Source organism: Staurois parvus, unplaced genomic scaffold (genome assembly GCF_062004578.1).
Source record: "Staurois parvus isolate SC_StPar_1 unplaced genomic scaffold, SC_StPar_1.0 ptg000136l, whole genome shotgun sequence".
NCBI classification, from domain to species: domain Eukaryota; kingdom Metazoa; phylum Chordata; class Amphibia; order Anura; family Ranidae; genus Staurois; species Staurois parvus.
The window spans coordinates 125,563-143,052 of record NW_028317932.1 but is presented as its reverse complement, the minus strand read 5'-3'; the positions used below and the strand labels follow the sequence as shown (position 1 = coordinate 143,052).

Here is a 17,490-nt window from a genome sequence, read left to right as displayed (position 1 = left end):
GCTTCATCGTGTTTGCTGACTCACCGGAATCAAGTCTTATGACATTGTTCTTAATGCATTGACCCATGTTCTTGGACATGGTTCCTGAAAGTTTTTTGAAACGCGTCAAGTTTCTTATGTGAGAAATCTATTAAGATTTTTGTTCGATGGATCATTTCTCTACTAGTCTACTAATATGTAATATGGGCAAGGGGGTCGCAGGAAGGAGAGAAAGGAACATTTATAAGTTGTATAATAAAATTATTCTCTTATCCCCCTTTTTTACATTTCAGTAGTGCAGTCTACGGGGTTGCTGGTTGATTAGTAACATAGAAGTCTATATCTGCAAAACATACTTGCTTAGGCTGGTTTCACACTGCTGCACTTAAATTTTGCAGCAATGCGGGTGTATCCTCAGTTTTCATACGTTTTACCCGTGGTTTTAGCATTGGTCCCATAGACTTTTGACTGCACATTTTCAAAGCACATCAAAAGTCCTGCATGCTACATCTTTGGTGCTCCTTCAGAAAACATGCCAAAAACTTGTGGCCTAATCAAGAATCTATAGGGCTTTGGCTAAAACTGAGTAAAACATGTGCAAACCGCAGGTACACTAATGCTGCAGCCAAATCAAAGCAAAGCAGTGTGGAACCGGCCTTAGGGATTCAAAGTATTTTCAAAGGAGTCATTTGGAATGGCGGCCACCTAGTACCATTAAGAAAAGACATTCCTAATGAAACATAACTATTTTACTTTAATATTTCCATGAACCAGGGGAACCAACTATGCTTGCGTGTTTATACATGCAATTTGTAGGCCTAGCTCATCATTACAAAGCCTACTGATCAGATATATGAGAGAGCTGACCCACTTCCTAAATGAATAACATTTCTCATTCAATTACTATTCTACTATTTCTATTATTCGGACTAGGGATGCACCGAAATTTCGGTCACCTAAACATATCGGCCGAAAATAGCTCTATCGGCATTTTGCCGATAGGAAAAATTTAGCCAATACAGGTGCTGATACAGGAGACTGTGTGCACTGCAGGGGGGACGGCTGAGAAAGGCAGGATAGGAGCAGTGTATACAGTCGGGTGAAACTTGTCACTGGGACATTAAGCGAGGGGAGGTTTCTCCAGCTAAGCCCTATATAGAAAAAACAAAACAAAAACTGATGCTTTTCCCTTTCTAGCTAAAAAAAAAAAATCCTCTAACCAGCAGCCATGCAGCAGCTAAAGCCTTTTCTTAAAGACCAAAGCTGGCCATAGATAGCTTCTTTATTCGACAGTGGGCTGAATTTAAAAAAAAAAAAAGAAAAAAAAGAAAGCAAAGAAAGAAAAAAAAAGAGGATTCCTCCATTCACACCAACACATTGTACTTTAACAGCAAGGCTCTCTGATGTCAGAATTTACTGATCAGCCAAAATCCACAGCTCCCCTCCACTCCCAACTGAAACTGTACCAATGTATGGGCAGGGAGCTGGAGATGGAGTCTGCATGAGCCTAGCACTTTACACAGGGTCCACTGATGGCAGGTGGAATGTTTTGCAGGCTCTTACAACAAGAAGAAAATGCAAATTTTTGTTCAAGCAAATATATGTGCATTTATCATTGTTTTAAAGGTGAACTTAGTCTTTAAAATCAGATAAAGTATTCGAAGCTCAAACTACATATACTAAAAAGAATATATAAAAATACTGCCCTTTTTGTGCAAAATGAAATGGGGTGGGGTGGGGTGGTAGTAGTAATTCTTGGACCCCCAACCTCACTGGTTCAAAAGCATCTGCACTCTCCACACTGCTTGCAGTTGCGCTCTAGTCAGCAGCAAATAATTAGATCAAAAGGTCATACACTACTTGGTGATCTCAGTGTTCTGGTTAAACCATATCAAAATAAAAGGTTTGATTGATACAGCTGCTGGATCTCTTTTATAAGGAAATAAGTACACAATTAAAAAATTTTAAATACACAATTAAAAAAAAAAGAAAAAAAAAAAAGCATAATTTGTATGTGAAATCTGCAGGAAATTATTGCTTTGACACTGTGCCTTTTTGGTAATCAAAACTTATATACTGCTTTTTATCAACTGTCTACAACAGATACATAGTATAAGGATATAAGCACAAGGACAGTTTGGCCTGTCGAATCCCATGGGCAGCATTCTGTCAAATTCTATGAAAGAAGAAATACATGGAGGCTGTAAGCTGTAGCAAGTAGTACTGGCTTTTCGGGCCATATGCGCTCAGGGAAGTATGTCCCGAATGCCACATTTCTGCATTCAGAGAATGCATACGCCCCTAAATGTATTGCTTGGTTCAGCACCCAGCCGCTGACTATTTTGGCTTGCCATACACTTTGACCGGCTGGGAGCAGCAGGGCTGGATTCTGCACCTGTGCCTCTTAAGCGTCTTTGAAAGGGATTTGACATTGCTGGGCCAAATCATCCATGTACATAAGGACTTGCTGCGCATAATTATCTAGACGTGGTAGATAAGGCTGGATTGGAGTCCTACATCACTCAACGAACTGTTCTTAGTAACTGCTCAGTGTGTGCCACCTGTCTCTGCCAATCCTTTACATTGGAAGCCATCCACAACTCTGCCTTAAATTACACCACCAACCAAAAATATCACCCAAAATGTCCTCTTGCCCCTTGTGCTCACTAGCACCCTTGTCATCTACAAGACTTCAACTGAGCCTCTTTTATCCTTTGGAACTCTCTCAGTTTGTCCAGCTATCTCCTACTCTGTCTTTAGGTGATCCCTGAAAACCTCTCTTCAGGTAAGCCTACTCTGAGCCTCTACCTAACAAATGAACTCTCTCATTCAACTCATTTCTACACAAGTATTACCTTTTTGTATTACTGGCCCACCCTTTTGGGCTGTTTGTAAGCTCTCATGAGCAGGGCTCTCCTAAAGCTGGCCATAGATTACCGTATTTTTCGCTCCATAAGACGCACTTTTTTCCCCCCAAAAAAGGGGGGAAAATGTCAGTGCGTCTTATGGAGCGAATATAAAGCGGCCGGTCCGGTATTTTTGTGGCCACCATGTCAGAATACCGGGCCGGCCGCTCAGCTGTTGTCTCCTGCAGGGCCTTACCTGTTCCTCGCTCCAGCGCTGCACAGTCTTCCCGCGCTGGCTTCTGTGACAGCCAGGTGCCCACTGCGCATGTGCTGCGCTTTGTGAATGATCCGCTGTGTGGATGACACATGAAAGGTCCCAGAAGGCGCCGGGCCATTCACAAAGCGCAGCGCTTCTCGCACATGCGCAGTGGGCACCCGGCTGTCACAGAAGCCGGCCCGGGAAGAAGAGGGAAGGCAACTCCGCGGAAGTGGGAGCGGGTACCTGTCAGATTCAGGTACTCGCTCCCCCTCCCTCCCCAAAGGTCAGCAGTCTCTGGTCATCCCCTGCACTGTCCGCAGTCTCTGGTCATTCCCTGCACTGTCCGCAGTCTCTGGTCATTCCCTGCACTGTCCGCAGTCTCTGGTCATTCCCTGCACTGTCCGCAGTCTCTGGTCATTCCCTGCACTGTCCGCAGTCTCTGGTCATTCCCTGCACTGTCCGCAGTCTCTGGTCATTCCCTGCACTGTCCGCAGTCTCTGGTCATTCCCTGCACTGTCCGCAGTCTCTGGTCATTCCCTGCACTGTCCGCAGTCTCTGGTCATTCCCTGCACTGTCCGCAGTCTCTGGTCATTCCCTGCACTGTCCGCAGTCTCTGGTCATTCCCTGTACTGTCCGCAGTCTCTGGTCATCCCCTGTACTATGTCTGCAGTCTCTGGTCATCTCCTGTACTATGTCCGCAGTCTCTGGTCATCTCCTGTACTATGTCCGCAGTCTCTTGGTCATCTCCTGTACTATGTCCGCAGTCTCTGGTCATCTCCTGTACTGTGTCCGCAGTCTCTAGTCATCCCTGTACTGTGTCTGCAGTCCATTGGTTCAGAATATTTTTTTTTTCTTGTTTTTCACCTCTAAAACCTAGGTGCGTCTTATGGTCAGGTGCGTCTTATGGAGCGAAAAATACGGTATTTGAATCCTAGCCGGTTCAAAAAGGACCAGCTGAGATTTGATCCACCTATAGGCAGGCTGACTGTACCCAAGTCGATCCGTTACAACCAGCATGTCAGATTACTACAATGTGAATATTGCCAGCAGTTATTGCCGCTAACAATAATCATTGTGTTCCCCCAGCAGGGCCAGCACCCTGCACCACCGTTCCCTTGCTGGTAGAACACAATAGCTCCGGGAGGGATTTCCCTATCAACGCTGACTGTGTTGTTGGGGGAATAAATCCTCTATGTCCTGCTTAACTCTCTTGAATTAAATTGTATTACAACTGTACTGTCTTATTAATACACAGCACAAACTGATGGTGGTATATAATTCCTGAATAACAATAATAATAATAATAATAATGTTCTGTTTCTACTTTTCAGTAAGAAGCTAGTTCACAACCTTCTTTTCCCATGCAATGTAAATAGAAAAGAATTACATCAGTGACACATTACTTGCCAAAGGAACGTTACTCATCAAAATTTAGAAGAATCAGAGTCCAAAAAAAAGTGACAGCAAAAACATTTCCTCTTTGAGAGATTACTGCTCCTGGGTTTAGCAAGCAATACATTTTCCCATAAGGCTCCATGTACATGGGACACTTCTGAACGATGGAAACTGACTACTGGAAAACGTAGGTTAAAAACAAGTTGTTTAGCTGCGATTGCATAATGTGTTTATGCGCTTTTATGTGCGCTTATGTACGTTTGCGCTTAGAAGCGTTTTTTTAAAGACAAGCACAGGAGAACCTCCCAAATGCCCAGAATGCACTGAAAAGTGGTAAATTATTAACTATTTCAGACGGTTTCAGAGAAATACAGAGAGTAGAAGCAGAGACAGCAGTATGTGTTGATGTTAGCTTAGGTGTGAGTTGCTCATTAACATTTCTTTTGTTTCCAAGGATGGAAAAGGTGTCTGCTGGAGTGAGTCATTAAGGCCACCTGGCAGGGGGTCTTCATGAGGAATTTAAGGTGTGAATGGTCATTAACATATCTTTTGTTTCCAAGGGTGGGAGAGGTCTGCGGTGTGAATTGGTCATTCCAATGTGTGACAAGCTTGGTAGGAACATCCTGTTTTCAGTGTTTTGTCCATCTGAGTACCTTGAAAATGCTTTGCATGCATTTTTCATGATGAAAAAAGGCTCTGGACTGCATCGGGAACTGGAAGAGTTAAAAAAAAAATGCAAACCCTTATAAACGCGATTTGCCGCGTTTAGAGTTTAAAACGCTGATAAAATCGACTGCTGAACGCAAGTTTTCTGCGTTCACAAAAACAACTGTAAACTCAAATGCCTGTAAACGAAGATGTGTACATGGACACATGGGAAAACATTAGGGTGAGTTCAGGGACTGCTGGAAAAAACGCTGAACAGCTCATAAACGTGAGTTTATCAGCTGCAGTGTACATGAGCCCTAAGAGAAAGGCAAGCAGTGGAGCTACAACCTTTATTTAGACTTTATACACTGCAAGACCACCACTCCCCTTCCCCACAACCAAAACACTATCATGAAATAACAGTGTCCATTGGGATTTTCCTATATAATTACAACCACAAATAAGTTACATGTTTAACAGAGTTCACCTGTTGCGCCATGTTCTCCAAGCACCAACGCCAAAATGATGAAAGAAAAATGCCCATGACATAATTGAAATAGTGCTGCAACTAATGATCAAATTTAATGAAGCAACTCCAGGCAACCACTAATGCTACCTAACACTGAAATTTGAAAACTCCACTCAACTTACCTTTCAACAAGTTTTATATAAACCAATGTGGCCAGATTCAGCAGGCCTTCTAGATGAGACTGCAACCTACTGATTACACTATTGTCATAAGGGACCTTTTTCATGCTTGAATGTAAGTGGAGGTGGCAGCAGCCACATAGAGGACTATGTTCAGCTATGAAGCAGGGACCAGCTTAAGTTTAAGGGTTCCATGAAGACAGGATCAGGTATCCACATGTATGGCATTATCAGAGTAACTAGGTGCACAAGCTATTCTTGATGCGGTCATTAGGCACTCAGCACAGTTGGTGTGCCACTGGCAGGGCTTGTCTACAAACATTGAGCATGAAAAAAAAATCTGAACTGCATAGAACTGTAGTGATAGCTTGCACCACATGTCTGTATACCTGTTGGGAAGATTCACTATTCTTATTGCTCCAATGACAGTGCGACAAAGTGATGGAAATATTTTCAGTGGGGACACAGACAGAAATAAAAACCTGTCAGCAGTCCCAATATTTCCTCAATATATCAAAACTAAAAAATATGTTTGGTCTGGGATTGTAAACCTTTCCATCCACCTTAAACAACAATAGGAATGTGCCTGCAAAACAAAGTTGCTACTAAAAGCCAAAGCAAATCGTTAGGGTAACTGTATAATAATGTGTGGGAGCTGAATAAAGTAAAATGACTAAACTATACCTATCACATACAAAATGATTACGGTTACACCAACAAGTAACAAAGGGCAGATTCAGAAGATGAACCAAAGAGTTGTAGTGAAAGGGCAAAGAAATGTAATACTTACACATTTTGAATTAAAAGACAGAAAGCAAAACTAGCCACAGCAGAACAGAATCATAGGGTAATTACAAATCACTTTGTAAACTGGATTACTTGAGGTGATGTGATCACAGCTAGAAAAACGAGCACCTAATATTCTAAAATGCACAAATCTAAGTCTACAGGTAAAGATGACATCAATTCCACAGTTAACAGATAGGGGGAAATGACACACAAATAGAAATACAACTTATTTACCACTTTGATGCTCCATAATGGATTGCCGAGAAGCTGTCTGGATTTAAAAGTGTCCCAACCTTCTGAGCCATCAGCTGACCAGGAAGGTGGGCTCACTGTATTATGGGTACTCCAAGAGGCCTAAGACATGGCAGGTGAAAAAATACATGTATAAACTCAGCAACAGAAAAATAAAGCCAGCAACATAAAAGGTTAGATAAGCCAAGCAAATGTAGACAACAAGACTGCTGATATTACACTGAAATATATTACAACATGCACAGACATGAGACTTGTGGCTACAAGAAGAGAATCCTTGGCATTAGCCATTACAGCCCATATATCACCTGCAGTATTTTCCAATTTTGTTCCTCCTCTTCTTACAATTGGGTAAAACTGAACATTTTCAGGGGAATTTTGAAACATTAGTCATGAAAGGAGTATTGATAAACCCCTCATTCCAACTTATCGCATACTAGGTTTCAAAACTTCACTGTACTTAAAAGGTACTGCATATCTGGACATTTTTTTTGATTGGGTAGTTGTATCTGCTGTTTTCACTGCTATCTGATGCTTCATTAGAGACAGTCACAATGACATTACCAGATGGGAAGTGAGGAAGACTCTGGGACAGGGGCTTATTTACTTTTGTCTGTGTTACTGGTGGAGATTTACTCTAACCTACCTGTTCAGTGAATCAGTTGTCAACAAGACAGAAGATGAGGGAAAATTGCTCTAACAGGAGTTAATACTCTTCCCTTCTCTTTCCAACACATAACTTTTTTTTTTCTTTTTTTTTTATTCAGCCTATATGTTGGGCTAACTACAGGCATTTACGATTTGTCTGCCAGATCCTAGCTAAACAAATCAAATGTGGTAAATACATGCACTTTAACCATGATTACATGCATGTTTGTACCTGTGAGGAGCAGAGAGGAGAGGGAAGACTTAACAGACATCCTTGGCGTTGGACTCAAATGGTAGAAAAAAACACAAATCAGGTGGCAAAATGCAACTCTGTTGCCTGATCTTCCCTCACAAAAGCTTGGGCAGGCCATGATTATTTACTGTAACACTTATGATGGCAGCTGAATTTTACAAATGTTGCTTCAGATTCTACTACTGTTCTCCTGGCAGACATATTACATCCATTTAGATCCAAGGGTACTTAGCACCATTGGACCCAAGTGGCTAACTAAAATAAGAAATACAACCTACAAGCCCATCTTTTGTCCATGAAGCTTTACAGAGAGGATGACATCCCACCCCCAAAGTAAAACTACTTATGTTACCATTCCAGCTTCTACTAGGTGGGAGTGAGGCCACTGAGCCTTCTGGTAAAACTGGGGGAACTAAACCTGGCAAGAAACCACTCCAGCACTGTTCAGAAGTGTCTTCAAGAGATTCTGAAATCTCTGCTTTTCCAGGATCCCAGTAGAAGACCGGGTGACATCACCCTTTCTTAGGCGAGCATGCCAGAAGCTGGGGTGTAAGGTGTTTGTGTGTTTGCTTATTTAGCAGCTTGTAAAAAATGGTTTACATTTTTTTTTTTTAAACGTAAGGTGGGTGTCTACAATATAAGCAGACCTTGCATTCTGATGCAAGGACTGCTTTAGGAACAGAAACGCATAGAGAGTAATGGTTGTCTCCACATATCCCCACATGTCCCCACAGATATTCATCTGAACATGGAGCAGAGAATCAAAGAAAAAGAGAATCAAACGATACTTTTCTTCTGAGATTTCTCTGCCCAGACATCAGTGGGAAGACAAAATATGGCTCGCCTACAGAACTATTCTCTATGCTGTCATCTGAGCACTGCATCTTCAAATCATCTTCCAGTTTTTGGCCAAAAATGTGCTGGAGAGGAGACAGGTTATAGACACCCTGCATATAACCTTGATTTAATTTACATTTAAAAAAAAAGGACAATGGCAATGGATGAGAAAGCTTTGAAAGACAAACAGTTTTATATTGGACTACTATAAGACAACAGTTCCTTCTTAATGTTTCAATGGCCTGCCAATTAAACATTTTAGGAAAAACAAAGCAAAAATAACTTTATACATTGCTTAGCAGACATGAACAAAGAGCAAAGGAAGCATGGCAAAAAGATGATATGTGGAGGCTGGGAATGGCAAGGCTTTGCACAATACTTTCAATGCTCATGCAAAGATCTAGCAGACACATGGGCCAAGATGAGCCAATCACAGCTTAGGTTTTAGGGTCAATTGCAATAGCAAGCTAAGGGGATACAGCCTGGGAATCATAACAACTTGATCCCTTCCTATACAGTATGTATGATACAGGAATGTAAACAATGTATCTAAAAGATACAGCAAATGTACCTAAGGCCCTTTTCACATGGGTGTCATTTGTTCAATCAGGTTTATGCATAGATATAAAGGATTCAGTTTACATTGGTTTTTATATCCGTTTTCAGTTCAGTTAATTTTACATCAGTTTACATCCATTTTTACACTGACCTTTCGGCCTCCTTAACAACCAGGTCTCATCCTTGCTGATAGTAGATAATACACAAAAGAGCCGACATTATTATTAAAAAAAAGAAACAAAAAAAAAAAAGAAACAAAAAACATGTCCTCCTTCAATCCATACCAGGCCCTTTGTGTCTGATGTTGAGCATGTGCCCTCAACATTTTGGGGGGTTGGGGGATTAAACTTTGCCACAGGGAAAGCACCTTGTCCTCATTTTTATGAAGACAATGGCCTTTTCCCCACAAGCCTGGCTAGGTGGTTATGGGGGGGAGGGGGACTTGGAATCTGGAAGCCCATTTACTGTCCCCTACCCCAAGAGAATGAGCACCTTAATCCATTAACAAAAAAAAAAAAAAAAAAAACAGTAGTGTATAAAAACACAAACTTTGTTTTTTTTTTTTTAAATAAAGGAGCTGTCAAAAATTAACAAAAGGTCCCTGCAATGGACATCCATTGCTAATCTCAATGAACAATGGCAGTTGATCGGCACGGGAAAAAGCCCAGCTGTTAGCCAACATCTGACCCCTTCTGCCGACTGACACTCCGCTTCCCACTGCTGCAAGAGGCAATTGGCAGAGCAGCCATGTGTTGAAGGGCTGTTTTTTTCTGTGCTGGTCGGTGGCTGCCATTCTTCAGGATTGAAGATGGATATACATCAGGGGGCATTTATTTTTAAAATAAAAACTGCTACAATGGTCTGTGTCCCCCTACCCACCCCATGTTTAGGGCATGTGGCCTGGTATGGTTGGGGGGGGGCATGCTTTTCCCTTCCTTTCCTACATTCTCAGATAGGGGTCTGGTATGGATTTTTGCAGGACCTGCATACAGTTTTTTTTCAACCACTTGCACTCCAGAGGATTTATCCCCCTTCCTGACTAGGCCATTTTTTGCAATATGGCGCTGTGTTACTCTGACAATTGCATGGTCATGCAATGCTGAACCCGAATGAAATTTAAGTCCTTTTTCCCCACAAATAGAGCTTTCTTTCAGTGGTATTTGATCGCCTCTGTTTTTTATTTTTTGCGCTATAAACAAAAAAAGACTGAATTTTGAAGGAAAAAAAACCTGTAAATTTCAGCCAAAATGTATTCTGCTACGTCTTTGCTAAAAAAAAAAAAAATCCCAATATGTGTAAATTAATTGGTTTACGTGAAAGTTATAGAATTTACAAAATGGCAGTATATATACTGGTATTTTTTTTTTTTTCACTAGTAATGGCGGCGATCAGCGACTTATTGCGGGACTGTGGCAGGCAATCTGACACTGGGGGGAACTGAACTGGTGTCACTGAGATCCCCAGTGACACCAATACAGTGATCGGTGCTTAAAAGAAGCATTGACACTGTACTAATTGCACTGGGCAGGAAGAGGTTAACATCTGGGGCGATTCAAGAGGTTAACTGTGTGCGGTGTGTGTGCTTTCCACTGTAAGTACACTGCTTGGTATGGTTCTTGGTAAACCAATGTGCAGGAGCTGACAGGGGAGAGATCTGTTTTGTTTATACACAGGTCTCTCCCCCGTCGGTGATACTCGGCGATCGCAGGGTAATCACCGGCTGGGACCCGCTGATTGACAGCCGAGGCCGCGAATGGTGGCATGGGTAGGGCGCGTGCACCCACTACTCGGAACTGTAAAATTACGTATATATACACATGATTTTGTGCAGCCGTGCCGCGCCATATATTTCTGCTATAGGGCAACACGGAAGTTGTTTATGTCAACTCTTGTTTACATTCTGTCAGTGGGGAATCCTCCTCTGACAGCAGGGATAAGTCACAGTTGTTAGGACACCGGCAGGTACACGCTCCGTAACAACCAATGCAAAAATGGACGCTGTCCATTTATCTCCATTCAGATAAGTTTAAACCGACAGGACCGAGACTTGTTCTAGTTAAAAAAAAAAAAAAAAAATGACCTGAAAGGATGTGGATGTAAATGGTCATCTGTTTACATCCATTTACCCAAAGAAATACATTCCTGGGCCATAAAGTTTAGCAAAGCTTAAATTTAATCTTTATAGCTTCCTACAAGTAACATGAATGAAACCCAAGTGAAAAACTTTCTCCAATTATAAATTAACAGACGCATCAAAGTAAATTTTCTTGAGTTAAAACACTAGTAAACTTTCATAATGCTCAATTGTTTGTTGCTCTCTTTTTTTTTTTTTGTTATTGCTGGAGCAATGCTTGCACTGATTGTAACCACACAGTTCCTGGCAGCTGAAATCAAGGTTAAAGAATTGTGTGGATGCAGAGATATTCCAATACAGAATGAAAATATGAGCCAAGAAAAAAAAAGTGGGATCATGCCTGAGACAGGCTTTACATCCTAGTTAAACTATTTTCATCCATACAGTCCAATCACATACCGCAAATACAGTTGATTTAAAAATGGTTAAGGAATTAAAAAGTGGTAGTGCTATCCTCTGCATACGGTTACTGGATTGGGTGTAGCAAAACTGTTTGGCTTATGTTAGCAATGCCTGGAACCTCTGGTGCATTTTTTTCAGATACTGCATGTATCTCCACTGGAGATATATCCTCACACTTGTTCCTGTGACCAAGGAAGGAAAAAGCTTATAATGGGTACACAAGGTAGCAACAAATAATCTAGCCGAGGTGCTAAACTTTTCCCACTACACCATCAAAATGTGTTTTTATGGCTGCCTGTAACCAATGGACAAATTAGCCTTTAATCCATGTCTCAGTGAACATGTTACTGGGACAAGAAATGATAGGAATCACCACTATGGGGACAAGAACAAAAACTAACATCCTTTCCTGACTCCATTCAAGACAAAATGACAACATTTTGCCATGTGTTCCACTTACGAACGTATGACGTTAGAATTGTTGCTACAATCAAATTCACACTTACTTTCTTCTAAAAATCTAATACTTTCTCATACAAAACAAAAAAAAAAATAATAATATGTCCACAAACTGGACAACAGAGATTAAACTGCAGCCCAGATACAAACCACAACTTTTGTTACTTTTGTTCTGCTTTTCTGATCACAAAAAAAACCTACAGCCTCAAGAAATCTTTGTAGTCAAACAAGAGTGAATCAAGCATGAACATTAGCTAAAGAATCTTCCTGGAAGAAAATGGTCGCTATTTTTTAGCCTAAAAATAATCAAACCAATAAATCCAGAACAGAATAAACAAAATGGGATCAAAGGTTAATCAATATTCCATAAGGTGTACTGAGTTTAACAAGAGAGGAAAGGATAATTCTGCTATCCAGTTTTCTTGAGATTACGCAATCCCCCTTATAATAAGATGTCCTTTCTGTCATCATTTCTGTGTATGTGTACATACACTATATTGCCAAAAGTATTGTGACGCCTGCCTTTACACGCACATGAATTTTAATGACATCCCAGTCTTAGTCTGTAGAGTTCAATATTTAGTTGGCCCACTCTTTGCAGATATAACAGCTTCAGCTCTTCTGGGAAGGCTGTCCACAAAGTTTAGGAGTGTGTCTATGGGAATGTTTGACCATTCTTCCAGAAACACATTTGTGAGGTCAGGCACTGATGTTGGATGAGAAGGCCTGGCTCGCAGTCTGCACTCTAATTCATTCCAAAGGTGTTCTATCGGATTGAGGTCAGAACTCTGCACAGGCCAGTACAATTCCTCCCCCCAAACACGCTCCTCCATGTGTTTATGGATCTTGCTTTGTGTAATGGCGGGCAGTCACATTGGAACAGGATGGGGCCATCTCCAAACTGTTTCCACAAAGCTGGGAACATAACATTGTCCAAAATGTCTTGGTATACTGATGCCTTAAAGAGTTATCTTCAATGGAACTAAAAAGCCAAGCCCAACCCCTGAAAAACAACCCCACACTTGACACAATGCAGTCAGGCAAGTACCGTTCTCCTGGCAACCGGCAAACCCAGACACATTCATTGGATTGCCAGACAGAGAAGCACGATTCATCACTCCAGAGAACACGTCTCCACTGCTCTAGAGAGTTCAGTGGCGGCGTGCTTTACGCCACTGCATCTGACGCTTTGCATTGCACTTGGTAATGTAAGGCTTGGATGCAGCTGCTTGGCCATGGAAACTCATTCTATGAAGCTCTCTATGCACTGTTGTTGTGCTAATCTGAAGGCAACACGAAGTTTGGAGGTCTTTAGCTATTGGCTCTGCAGACAGTTGGTGACTTCTGCGCACTGCATGCGCTGACCCTGCTCTGCCATTTTACGTTGCTGTTGTTCCGAGTTGCTTCCACTTTGTTAAAATACCACTAACAGTTGACTGTGGAATACTTAGTAGCAAGGACATTTCACAGATGGACTTATTGCACAGATGGAAACCTATCACGGTACCACGCTTGAATTCACGGAGGTCCTGTGAGAGACCCATTCTTTCACAAATGTTTGTAGAAGCAGTCTGCATGCCTAGGTGCTTGATTTTATACACCTGCAGCCATGGAGGTGATTGGAACACCCGAATCCAATGATTTGGAAGGGTGTCGCAATACGTTTGGCAATATAGTGTATGAATGCATTTATGCATGCATGCATGTATGTGCAACTAATTATTCAATCTGAGGGTTACAGGTTACAACTTTGCTTAGATGCCTGTTAAACATTACAGTATTAGGTCTTGGCCAAGTGCTTAAAGTAAAACTGAAGGCTAAAACGTTGTTTTTATTTTATATAGAAGTAGGGTAGTTGATAACCCCTGTCATTTTTTTTGCCATCTCTCTCCCACAGGGGAGATTTCCCTTCACCTTCTGTTCCGTAGCCACAACAGAAAGTGAGGAAAAAAAACACTCTAAATTGAAGGAAATCCCTGGGAGCTACTGAGGTCACCAGAACTAGTATACCCATTGGAAGATTTCTTCTCTATCCCTGTTCTAGTGACGACTCAAAATTTGAGATTTTTTTTCCTCTCTGTAATAATGGTCAGCAGGACAAATAAAGATTGCAAATCTCCCTAACTGAAAAACGGAGAGCAATAAAACAAACTTGACAGGTGTTCTATTCCCACTCCACTGAATGTAATAAAAAAAAAAAAAAAACACAAGTTTTGCCTTTGGTTATACTTCAAACTTGTATAAAAATGGCATATAAGTAAGTTTTCACAAAGGATTTGCAAAGCTTTCAGGCAGTTTTGCTGATACTTTTAAAGCAACCTTCAGCTCCAGTTTGAGAATTATCTAAATGGGAATGCCTCCCACCAATTTAAACAAACTGTTAAGCAGGGTTCAGCATACTTTGACCAAGTTTCAAGTACTGTAGTGCTAAAGCTTACTTGAAATCTTGTTAGAAGTGATAGCCCAAGTTGTCGCTAAGATCTGTGTTTAACATCTTTAAGCTGGAATTGAACAGTGAAGCAAAGCTGCTCTAAGACTGTTGAAAGTTGCGCAAATGCATTGCAAAATCTTGCTGTACACATTGCTCTTATACAACCTTCTTTCTTGTTTATGATGTACAAGCCGAAAAGAAGGGGTAAAGCTTTGGAAAAGGGGAGAGCTTTGGGAGGTTATTACAATCAACAGATGCATTAACTGCTGCCTGATTCAAATGCCTCTGTAGTATACATCCACTACATTAGTCCATGGGTACCATAAATCAGCTCAAACACAAACAGATCAACAAATTATCTACAGTATGGGATCCGCCCTCTCCAATTAAATTCCAGATAGCAAAACCTAGCACACCGATACACTGGGTCAAAAAGCAGGACAGTGTGTATCATTTTAAATATTTTCCTCTACGAACATTTTTCATGCAAACCTGGAAAAGCAGCTCTGGATAGAGATGTTCTTTACATGAAACTTTATAATGAACACTGCAACAGATAAAGACCTTGTATGTGACATACATAGAGCACTGAGGTTTCCCACACAGCACTGCGTAAAAGTGATAAGTGAAAATGATAGAAAGCATTGTATCATTTAAAATAACTAATTCAAGCTACATAGTATTCAACACAGAGTTAAATCAGTTCTAAACTCATTGAGGTTGGTTTCTGAAAAATAGATAGATGCATTATAGCTGTGTTCCACAAACCAATCCACAAGCCTCAAAACAATGCATGCTTTGCAGGTAATGTCACAGTGAGAATATCTTAGCTGTTGGTGGGACTTGAAGAGAGTTTCAGATGAAAAAAAAAATGTTTTTGTTATATATATATATATATACACACACTTTTTTTTTTTTTTTAAATCATACTTGCTAGGTATAGACTGTTATGAGTATTGTGGTGAGACTCCAGATAAAAGGCCCTGCTGCTAGATAAGGTACTATTTTTCATTTGGTCTTGCTATACAGTGCGCGTATGTCTTTTAGAACATGAATAAATAAAAAGTTTAAGCTTTATTTCTTGGTAATACTGACAGTAGCCTTGATCCAAGGCCCATATACTCTGTTTCTTTGATCGCTCAGATAAAGTTTCAACCAGGTGCGGTGGAGGCACTGCAGTGTAAAAACGTACTAGCCTTTGACAAATATGTTTTATCTTCAGAACCTCTCCACCAAGCCCCATAGAGCCTAATGGACCAGTATTTTTCTGCAGTGGAACAGAAGTGTAGGCTTGCTTAAATGCAGTGCCAATTAAAGCAGTCCAACATTTTTATATTTAACTTCTTTTTCACAATAGCTTATGGATTGCATCACAACTCAATCTGGTCTAGAAAGCATAATACAAGTAAACCAACAACAACACAGTAAAAAAACAAAAAACAAAAAGGACTCCAACATGCACAAATTACTAGGTTTTCCTTCAATTAAGGCCCCTTGCACACATGGGGCATCAAGCTCCTGTGAATCCCACCCAGCATTTTAGTGCGCCTGGAAAGGTGCAGCATTCGGCAAGTCTACGACAGGCTGTGGCTGGAAGAGGCTGAATGCTATAACGAGTGGTACTTATCTTTAGGGCCCAATGCATTCAGGGACAAATGCCTGGACCGCAAGTTTTTTTGTGTTCCTGGCATAAGCCCCTGAATGCACATTCCTCTAAAGTAAGTACCTCTCAGAAGAGCATTCAGTCCCATCCAGCTACAGCCTGCCAGACTTTGAAAGCCCGCAGGCAGCAGGCACAGTAGCCACATGACCCTGTATGCAAGGGCCTGACTCCTGATGCATACAGCTGTAAGTAGGTTAGACTGTGAAAGTTTGATGGCAGTGATGTCCCGAGATGCTCAATGAGAACTGAGCCTGCCATACCTAACACTTTCTAAGAAAAACTCCTTGACCCCTTGGCATTGACCACTTCCCTGCCCTTTAATGGTTCTAAAAGCCAGAAGGCAGAAGCAGGCATTCAGGTCATGTGACCGCTGTGATTGGCTGTCACATCAGCCACATGATTGCAAATCTTCCGATCCCAAGTATGCATAGGGAACTTATCGATCCCCACTGGCTACAGTACTGGGAGCATGCTCTCAGCACGGTAAGTTGTTTTAACAGGGTCGCACGTATGCGGCCGCCCAGTGTTAAGGCAGTGCTGATCAGTGTATTCTAATGGCAGGAGGTCTCCCCACTGTCATAACACAAAGACACAGCTGGAGGATCCACCCCCCTCCAATCCAACTCAATCGTGTGCGTTGGGGAATCGCTCACTGGAGCGCTGGGCTGTGAAAGGGGGCAGGAGCCAGGTGTTGGTCCGGGCTTCTGGGTGGATCCCAACCATATGGTCAGAATGCTTTCAGAGCCTGGACCAGCTGAGTGAAGTTAGCCGACAGCAGACAGAAGACTTTAGCCCGTTCTCAGATGAAAACTGGTCATCAAGAGTGCACAAGAAACTACACACTCCTGTGACCTACAGGAGAAGTATAGCCAAAATAGTACAGTAGAAATGAAGTTTCTTCTGCATTTAGCTTTTCAAATTTTCAGACTTTTTAGCATAAATATAATTTCCATTATCTCTAATTAAGATGTTCAAATGGTCAACCAATGAAAAAGCTATAGGCTGCTCTTCAACCAAACAGTCATGCCAGGAAACAAACATTCTGAGGGCCAATTCACACATTATCCATATTTAACCCCAAATCTCCCTTCTCCCCATCTTGAGAATATGACATTTACTTTTATTCCTAACCTTGTGTCTGTAGCAAGAAATTTTATCTATTTGGACATCCAAAATCAGTCCAGTAGAGAGGTGGGCAACATGGCAACAAAAAGCTAACAGCAAAGAAAAAACAAAGAATACCACAGCCCTTTAAAGGACCTAAAGCACGAAGATGGCATCAGAAGTGG

The 17,490-nt window shown here is 41.4% G+C and overlaps 1 protein-coding gene across 1 annotated transcript in view; it reads right to left on the bottom strand.

Annotated features, from left to right (window-relative positions):
- LOC149465893 (histone-lysine N-methyltransferase 2C-like) overlaps positions 1-17,490 on the bottom strand; it is a 280,655-nt gene that overhangs the window by 158,517 nt on the left and 104,648 nt on the right. The window contains exon 12 of the mRNA XM_089673215.1: positions 6,799-6,918. Coding sequence (XP_089529341.1) covers positions 6,799-6,918 — 120 coding nt within the window. The remainder of the gene's footprint in view (positions 1-6,798; positions 6,919-17,490) is intronic.